Source organism: Triturus cristatus, chromosome 4_2 (assembly GCF_964204655.1).
Source record: "Triturus cristatus chromosome 4_2, aTriCri1.1, whole genome shotgun sequence".
In the NCBI taxonomy this organism is placed as follows: Eukaryota; Metazoa; Chordata; class Amphibia; order Caudata; family Salamandridae; genus Triturus; species Triturus cristatus.
In genome coordinates this window covers 654364346-654374579 of record NC_140586.1, presented here as the reverse complement: position 1 = coordinate 654374579, position 10234 = coordinate 654364346, and the positions used below count along the sequence as shown (strand labels likewise).

Genomic DNA, 10234 nt, shown 5'->3' with positions numbered 1-10234 from the left:
TGGACTACGCCAAGAATCTTTACTGGGGAACACGCGTCACATATCAACAGGTAAGATACCTATTGGAGAGTACGTTTACATCTCTATTTCGAACCAGCACCGCGATCGGCATTTTAGCGTACCTTTAAATAACCTTCTAAACAGAAGGTAACAAGATCGTAATCGATGCAGCGCGTAACAAGGAACTGCTCGTAAGGCCTGGGAGATACCCATTTAACTTAGGGGGAGTGATAATCTGGTAATTGATTTTTAGCTTATGTTTGTTGAGAGGCCCTAGTGGGATAGGAGCAGGGTACAGATTCTATAACAAACTCTTTGTGAAGTATATATACTGCAATGGCAATGGCTGTTGCACTATAACTATGGATTATATATTCACAGAAACCGGCCCCGTGATCATCCAAACTAGCTAATCTTCCCCCCATTTCTTCCTCTCTTCCCTTTTATGATTGATTAGGGTGTCAAGAAACACATTATAGAGTTCGATGCAGTCACCCACATCAGGTGTGATGTGAGCGGAACAAAGGAACAAGAACAGACTACAAGGAAGAGAGACTAGGATATGCACAAAAGAAGTAGGTTATATATCAATAACAGACTGATTCCTTTGTAACTGGCAACACGTAGTTCTCTCAGTACTACTTATAATTTATGAGGAAATAACCGTTAGTCTTTATTACCAAATGTAGGTAAGCAATGAACACGAACGTCGAATGTAACCCTGTTCCTCCAACACAAGACCCTGAGCATATACTACGTGGCGTATCTACGACTCCACTCCACAGACATAGTGTGACTAAGGTACATACAATGTATGCTAGATAGTGACACATGGGGCTATGATGGTGGTATTGAAGACATGCTATACATAACTAGTCTAGCCATTTACAACATTATAATTGTTTTTTACAGCACCAGTTAGAGTTAAGTTGTTCTAAAAAAGAAATTATTTGATCAAGAATGACAACCATTGGGCACCGCTACGAGAGTTTTGTAACAAAACAGGTAGACTAAGTTATTTCGACTATTATTTACCTAACTCTGAATAAACAGGGAGCATGCTAGTATTAAATATTAAATATTATACTGTATAACAACTGATTACACTAATGCTTCTTAGAATCACATGAGAACTGACGTAGAATTAGGGGCTAAGATCCCACACTTTCCCATTTCTTATCTATCCTGCTTTCTTTTCTTTCCTTATCCTAATCAATCTTTGAAATGATAGTCAGAGAGCCATGAATTCAGTAGCGCTATTGCTAGCTTGACAGTTAGAATGAGTTAAAAGAAAAACTGTTTGGAGAATAATTGTATATTCTCCTGTGGGTCACACTCCTGGTAAAATAATATTATATAAACATATGTTTCTAATACTATCCTATTGATTTTCAGACAATAAGGCCCCCACCCTTGCCCGTGATAAATACACGTAGCAACAGGTCCTGAGGAAGGTGGCATCTAAAGAAAATTAGGCTACCGAAACGTACGTCGACCAGCTTGAATGAAACACCCCAACGTTTAGCACAACATCAGAGGATCTAGCGGCCCGCCCTTGTTGGACGAGCACCAAATACGCTGTTCCTTTTCTCTTTGGGGTGTAGTATGAAAGGTGCCGTATGAAAGTGATATGCATGTAGTATATTTAGAGGTGTGATTGGTGTGGGGATATTCCTTGAATAATTGTTGTGAGTTGTATGTTTTTGACATAAATTAAATTTTCTCTCATGTTGTACTAAAACAAGAGATAACTATTATTGTATAGTACGTTTATTCATAAAAAAAGAGATGCATTTTTATTGTATGAGGAAACAATGTGAAAAAGAAATTAACCAAAAAAAATAACTATAAAATGAATAAAACATGAATAAAATAGATAAAAATACAAACACATTTGTGGTATTTTTCTCCATGTGTACCCACACCAAGTAAGCAATTTAGGTCTAGAGGGATACTGTTTATTATTGTTGGTTGTTTTTTGTCCCCCTGATCCCTGACCTCAAATTAATTCATTAGGGGGTTACCTTATCTTTATTAAGGGATGAACATATAGCGTCAAAGCGCAGCAGCACGGAGTAACATTATTTACACCGCTCCGTGTATGGGCGGGGTTACGGAGCTGCTATCCAATAGGCCAGAGCTCCGAAGATAGCCAATGATCAGAAAATACACATAACCTATGGATGCCCCATACTGGTGAACCTCGTCAAACAGTACGGCCATCTTGAAACTTCAAGGTGGTGTCCTCCTCATATTAAAATTATAGGGAAAACATACGCAACTTTTCTCAAGCACACTGGTTTGCACAATTTTGATTATTTTATACTTAGTCTTCTAACTCACTATGTTGCTCTAAAGAAATCAATGTAAAATATTATTTTTTAAATTTGAAAGTGCATTTTACCTCTGATCCTAAAAACAAGTTGTTTCTAATGAAGTTTAAAATGGCTATTCTACTCGGCCGCTTTCAAGCTCCTAATTCGCAATTGCTCTATTAATGCAGTTTACAATATAATATTTCCACACTGCCCTGTAACCTTTGTGAGTCAGTGCTGACATGGGCGGAGCCTGGTAGATTCCCTAGGTTGTAAGTGATCATTGTTGACATCGGAACCATCGCAACCGACACACGGGAGATAGCAGCGCGTGCCGCAGAGGGGACGGGGAAGATCAGTGAATGGTAGCTAGGGACCTACAGATGCTACGGGAGATGGAGTGCTACGAATAGTCGCCAGCAACAGCCATCGCTTACATTGTGCCTCTGTCAGGTCAGACCTCTTTTGCCCAATGTAAGTTTTATTGAGTACAGTTGTCCAGCGTATTTGTGTGGTTTTAGACAAAACTCGTTCTTTTAAAAGAAAATGTTATTTTCCTAACAAGAGCCTCTGTTAGGATGTCACCGCATAACAAGCTGTGTACTTTAAACAGCTGTAAAAGGAAACCAGGGTCGTCTGCTACTTAAACGTTGGTGTGTTGAGCTGTCAGATAGTATTTTGCAACAAGCATTAGCAACAAAAGTCATCACGATCGCTGTGAAAGCGAAAGTGATCGCGATGACTCAGAAAGGCGTTCATGAGTGCTGCTGGCTGGCCTAGCGCATGGCGGCTGCGCGCGTGCACGCTCACGTGCACGCAAGCACTAGGCCAGTCAGCAGCACTTTAACAAGCATTGGCATAGCCAATAGGTCTCGCCTTTGGGACCTTATAAGTGTTTTGCCATGCAACAGTTGTTGTTGCACCAAGGATATTGTGCTGCTATATAACTAAATACTTATAAGGACCCAAAAGCGAGACCTATTGGCTATGCCAATGCTTGTTTTTTTTTTAGCTGCAGTTCAGCCACATTGGGCATAATCCCATGGGCGCTTGAACTCTGTGTGAGTTCTGACAAATAATCTCCATGTACCTCAGACATAGCTCTATTTCGCCTTTTTGGATGTAATGATGAATGTCTACCAAAATCTGCGTCTTCTTCGTCAACAGTGGATGTATTTCTCAGAACTCACAGACATACCCAAGCATACAAAGGCAAGAACCCACTAAACAGTAGCTTGCCAGAAATTGCAACAAGACTTTTGACAGTCGCAATCATGAACTACTCACTGCACCCAACTCTCTGCCTAAATCCAATCAACAAAAGTACAGACATAAGAAGGGCAATTTTATTGATTTTTAGGGTAAATAGCATGCTCATGATTATTAATAGCCAACATACATTTCACATCATTGTGGCAATCAGTCTGGGGCTTCCTCGAGGTTTGCGTATCTATAATTAGTAATTCATGGAGACTTAGAGTTTGTTCACCAGGTTCTGGATCTGCTAGATGGGGTCTCAGGTTGGTGGGAATACTAGTGGCTTGCAGGAGAGGCTGAGTGTGCTGCAGCGCGTCTAGAAGAGCTGAGTCTAATCCAGACTGTTGAATGTGGTCACAGATGGTCCACTGGATTTTGGACATTTATTACTTCTATACTTTAGTGCTTGGTACTCTTCCCTGCGTTACATGTGTGCTAACACTGGCTAAGGACAAACCCAGCTCTGGACAAATAATTGGGCAACACAGGGAGGCTTCAGAACACCAAAGCTGCCCCCCTTTTATTTAAAATCCTTATATTTAGTGTTGGATCCGAAGGAACACCCACTGTAAAAACCTTCTTTTAAGAAGGGAATACTTAAAAAAAAAAAAGACAAGACACTAACAGAAACCGGGCAGCATCCAGAGAAACTGGGCGACTGCTAGGTGATGGGGCACAGAGAGGCCCTCATGCTGGGGTCTACTGAGACTTTTACAGAAGCAGCCTTCTTTCAGAGAATCCTCTCCCTGATCCTACCTGGGACTCTATAGGATTCTATCCAGATGGGTAGAAGGGAGAGGAAGGCAACAGAGCTCTTCCATCCTTTCACTTTATGTTACCAAGGTTACTTAAAGGATCAATAATGTGGTAAGAGGTCACAGCAGTACCTGCATGTAGCACAGGTATCCTACGCTCTTCGCCAAATAGCACATTTGGGAACCCAATATACCTGAATAGTCATATGTGAAGGACTACAACAGAGCAAGCGGTTATGTTTTAATTAGAGAAACCATTAATGTTGAGGATTGATTTGCTATGAATTAGTTTCAAAGTGACATTCTTCCTCTCATTAACATTTAGAGAAATTACAAAGTCATCTTCACCTTTCCCTTTAAAATGAATGAATAAACATTTATAAAGCGCAAACCATGACCTCAGGGGATGTCCTGGTGCTGATGGAGGAAATAATGCATGAAAATCCAAAACCACAAATACAAGCCACTAGGATAAAGCCAGGTTTTCACGGCTTTCATAATATAGGTCTGAAAGAGATCTATCGAATAGGTAGCGTTGTTCCATGACTTAGCTGCCAAGAGGAACCGTCGAAGATTTGCACATGAATATAAAGTCTCACTTTTAGATCGAAGTTCGGGATTCCCAGTCATTCCAGTACAAACTCTGAAGTACACATTTTAAATACAACCCGCGAACAAATACCACATGTATGGATTAAAAAAAAGTTCATCTACAAAATTAAAACTATAGTCCTTTTCTATAGATATGATGGATTTCAGCTACGACTTTAGTCTTTAAAATATAGCATGTACATGCTCGTTCACCAATGTTTGCCCTCGGTTTGGGCTCTGCAGTAGGTGTGCATAGCTCTACACGCCACTGTACATCATTGGGCGAAAGGCCTGTCTTATCGAAGGTCACAAGTCACTACAGGTCACCACTGTTGTCTTTGCTCAAGTAGTCACTTCTGCTTCAAATCATGCTGGAGCTGGTCCACTTGTTGCCACATATACTTCCCAGTGGGCAACTGCTCCCAAAACTCTGCAGGAACAAGAAGAGGTGAATAGGTTACACCGTGATATGAAATTCGAGCTGGTGACTTATAAACTCATACATTTCTACAAAGCATGAATTATATATAAAAACATATTTTGACGTTTTGACTGTCATCTAGGCTGTTTTGGATACATTTAGACATTCTCTATCGCGCCATAAAATGCCTGTTCTCCCGCTGTGGCCCACCAGGTCTATTGAGTATTTTAGGATTCAAATGTAAAGTTTTGTAGTACACAATAACCTCGAAGATGACGGACTATAGAGACCAATATCTTTATTCCCTTTTCAGGTGATCATGCCACTTTTTTAATTCGTCACTCACGAAGATAAAGTAAGATACATGCTATACTGGTCACATATATTCAAGAAATAGGTTTCTGGAACCTATAGAAATGTTATGGCGTTCTCCTCTTTTCAATCACAGCTTCATCTGTGCCGCCGTCGGGGTTTAGAAGACCCCATGTCACAGAGAGGCACTGTCCACACACGGTATCTAGTATAGACCCACCAGATGACTAATGTCGTCTGAAGGAGGCCGAAACATACTGCTAAAGAAGCCAAAAGTGCCACAGACGTGTTCGAATTAGGAGGACGTACATGCTTGGATTTCAGAGCTTTTCTAATGGTAGTTAACCGTGCAAAGGTGGATACACGTGCAACCAAATTTGTTCATGGCGTCATGCGCCTTATAATGAAAATCTCTCTGTTTTTGACAACTTCTGCTCTGTTGCTTTGAGTAATCATAGAACGTCAGTCCTGAACCATCAGCCCTCTCGCGGGGAGGGGGGGTGGGGGGGTGGGGGGGGTCCTGTACATTTTAGGTATGGCGATACATAAATACCAATCGTTGCCTTCATCTTGCTAAGAGTATTCCGTTGAGGGAACGGGAAGTCAGTCTAGTTCAACAGACAAATATGATGACCACGAAGCGTAATCACAGCAGCATGCTGGATATTATGTCCTCGTGTTTTTTGATCTAATTGTGAGGGAATGTCACATAAATCATATAACTGCTCCTTCCCCCACCCCCCAAAAAAACCATACTGAAACATAACTGGGAACAGAAGCTAAAGGCTTTCTTGTCTTGGCACCGGGTAAGCAGTTTGCTTACATTCAGTTCGAAAACATTTTGTTTACAGTAAATGCTGTTCATGGACAAACAATGGCTCCATTTTGTGAGCATTCGGTACAACATGATATACTGGAACCCACATAATGTGTCCATTCATGAAGGATTCCACGGCATGAAGTTGTTTTAAGTAGATTTTGTTTGTGTAAAATAAATAAATGTCATGCCTAGCCATGTGATGCTAATGTGACATCCATTCGGTAACAACCACACACTGGTCACAGGTTTTAAGTCTGGAGCGGAGCTAATTAAACAGAAATACAACCCAGCACATCCCAAAGAGGCCGCAGCACTGCCACAGCGTCACATTTGTCATTATCTCCACCCTCCAGACTCACTCTACAGTGCAACAGACATTACATTGAATGTTATCCTGTTCATGCATTCCATCTAAAATAAGTTTAAAAGGAGTGGGGAGATCAATGAATCAACAGCTTGATATAGATTAAATAAATGTCCGTCTATGACGTTTGTACCCATGTACTAAGAGCCAAACAAATGTCCCTTAAAGGAATAAAAAAAATTTTTTTTTAAATTACAAATGCCCTGGTGTAATCCCGGTGTGTAATACTGGTACTACACTGGGGTATATTGAGAACTGCAGGGGAAGGGGTGTGGATCACCCGGCATTACGTTTCGGATCCACAGGATCGCCTTAAAAATAAGGAATCGTCAAAAGGTTCGTCATTTCAATCCAGATTCCCCTGGTTGCATTCTTAATTGCTCGCCAGGTATTTTACCCAGAGTCCTCCGCGTTTTCACCCCACCTTAACACACCACTTTACTAGACCAGCAGCATACACATCCCTGAAGTCCAGTGGTGGAGAGAGGGAGAAGGTGCGGGGGTAGAAATGTAAGGAACATGATTTATTTACCTTCAAGTCCATTCCTAAGTAGTTCAGTTCGAGAATTTTAACACACAGGCCAAGCAAACGGGCAACATACACATTACATAACACAAACGATCCACATCGGTCGACAAGCAGGACAGAGCATTATTCAGAATAATTTTAAAAGCACGAGAACAAAAAATATCAGAAAGCTATAGGGTGGAGACTCCCTGCATGAAATGTCGACTAGGTTCCGGAAGACTGCATCTAAATAGAGCATCCCTGGATCTGAGGCAACAGAAAGCGCGTCGCAGCCGTATCTACGTACACAATGCGTCAGCCAGCCTCGTCCATGGCCTGCCTGTATTCTGCCAACATCTCTGGGAAGGATCCCGCCATGCACTCATGCACCACAGGGCTGTGCAGGAAGGGAAGGGGACGCCTGCTGTGCGCCAATCCTACAGGAAACTCCGATCTCTGCAACTGAATGAAATGGGGGAATGCCCACAGCATGGAAGGTGGCAGCACATTACAGCAAGGCCTGTTCGACACACACACAGCCCACTCTCAGCAGGACAACTGACGCAAGTTAACACAGTATAACAACACTGTTGCAAGGCGTTGTATGCGTACACCTTGTGGCCAGCTTGATAAGCATGTCTGGAGGCACACACGCCAGCCGCCTACCACTTTTTTGGCCATTGTGCGCAAAACGCAGTGGCAGCTCCTTGGCTAAGGCTAATAACTTGATGTTATTATCATTGCCACTGGATTCAAGCTAGCCTGGCTGATATGGGGCGATATCCCGAAACCAGTCTCATGTTTGTTTTCGGTCCAGGGAGGACTTGGCTTGGCAGTTCGGGCTGGACTGTTCCCATGTGGAGCAAGGTCAAGACTGATTTGCATATGGTTGGGTCCAAACTGGGCTGGTGTAGTGAGCAAAAGAATGATTGATTTAACCCACATCGCTTCACTGGGGGTAAACGTTTGATTTAGTCAGCTTCTGTCCATCATTTGTTGCCGCAGACCTTTTAGAAAGTTGGCATTTCTCTGCTCTTAAAGCTCTGTGTATCTGTAGCCAGTCCCCAAAACAGATCTGGGGCGGGTGACAGCTTGATACTGTGCATTCATTCTAGATGGCTACATACAAAGGAAGGTTATGTGTGTCTGAGTGCCCTTGTGCATCCTGATAGCTCCTTACTCCCATCCTGCCCAGGATGAGACAACACATCGGCAAGGGCAATGTCGTGTCCCCACAAAAAATGCTAATTACCCCCGTAGTGAGTCTGGAGCCAAGGCTAGGAAAAAAGGACCTCTTTGCACTTCAAAGATCCTTCTTTGAAGTCACCCCCACTTCAAAGGTACAACTGGGTATAACAATTGGTTCTCTGACCCAACCAAGACAGACACTTCTGGACCTGTAAAGAAACGGTCAAAAAGGACTGTTGTTCTGCTACAAGTAGTCACTCTGCTGGACTGCTGCTCTGGAAGAACTACTTTTCTGCTGTGCTGCCCTTCTGCCTGCTACCCCCTGCCCTGCTGAGGAAGAACTGGACTCTGAACCTAGAGTGATCTCCAAGGGCTTGTTGGCTTGCCTTCGGTTTCTGAGACTCAGGGATAGCAAAGCCTCATCACACCACCTGCTACGATGCCTGGTCCTTTGTAAGTGGACCCAGGTACTTACTCCAGTCGAACAGAGGCATCTCCTATCTGCGGGAAGCAGACCAATGCATCGTCGATGTTGCGGGTGCAAAGTCGGCACATCACACTCGGAAACAGCGCTGCACCTAAAGAACCGACGCATCGGAACCCGCTGCTGCAGTGTGGCAAGATTGCACATCCCGTAGACTCTGTGGAGAAACCCGGTGCATCGTCTATGGAACCAACGCCTCTCGACTCACTGAATCGTCTTCGAAACTGGCTCAACACCACTACAATGTGAAGGAAATCGATGCATCACCCCAACTGTGGGATAAACACTGACCCTTCGCTCATCTGCACCCCGCATCTCGCTGTTGCGACCAGTATCAAGGTACTTTGTTCAGCAGGCCTTGCAGTTCTCCTGTACCCGGCACAGGCTCCATCGTGGTCAGACTGAACTGCTGACTTTGTTCCGGTCCAGCGCAACCATATAACCACCACAGGCACCAATTGCTTCTAAGAGCTATTTTTACATTGAATCTTTAAAAAATAATATCTCAGCTTCTACTTATTGGATTTGTGTTGTTTTGGTCTTGTTTTATTCATAAAATCATAATCTATTTTTCTAAACTGGTGCAAAGTCTTTTTGTGGTGTTTTCACTGTGTTACTGTTTAAAGTGTTGCACAAATTCTTGATACCTCGCCTCTAACGTTAAGCCGGCCCGCTCTGTGCCAAGCGACCTGAGGGTGAGCACAGGTTAATTTAAAGTGTGTATCTGACTTACCCTGACTAGGATTGTGGTTTCTGCTTGGACAAGGCGCATACCTCTGCCAACCAGAAACCCAATTTCTAACAATGCCCAATTAAACTTTCTGAGTTAATAATTTAGTAGCAACAGGTTCTCAAACTTGTTTCATGCAGCTAAAAAAAACAAAGAATGTGAGTACATAGGCAGCATAGCTTCAAAGAGTGTAAAAAACACGCACTGGGCCTACCAAGATCGCCGTGTGGCCGTAACCCATGACGGCTCCATCGCTGAGGTCCCATTAAGGCAAGATTATTGGTTAAGACTACAAAATAATTGCTGATTCTTACCTCCTGACCCGGCGGGAATGAGGCACTTACTCCGAATCGGCTTGAAAGGCGGAAACTGACAGTGGATGGTGCCGGACTCTGAGGGACGAGGGGAGTCGGGCCCAGGCCAGGGCGTAGCCTGCGGTTAGAGCGGTAATCGATGAGCGAGGTGAGCCTGCCGCAAAATGACCCCGCA

The 10234-nt window shown here is 43.2% G+C and overlaps 1 protein-coding gene across 13 annotated transcripts in view; it reads right to left on the bottom strand.

Annotated features, from left to right (window-relative positions):
• Nucleotides 1-3639: 3639 nt before the first annotated feature.
• The window catches only part of ITGB3BP (integrin subunit beta 3 binding protein), a 303033-nt gene continuing 296438 nt past the window's right edge, over nt 3640-10234 (bottom strand). For 6 of the 13 annotated variants that reach the window (XR_014960659.1, XM_085602409.1, XM_085602403.1 and 3 more), the window contains one exon: nt 3640-5348. Coding sequence is in view for 6 of the 13 variants with exons in the window: in XM_085602406.1 (XP_085458532.1) it covers nt 5269-5348 (80 nt within the window). In the remaining 7 variants the exon portion in view is untranslated. The remainder of the gene's footprint in view (nt 5349-10234) is intronic. The other 7 variants (XM_085602406.1, XM_085602407.1, XM_085602408.1 and 4 more) reach the window with 2 other exon arrangements.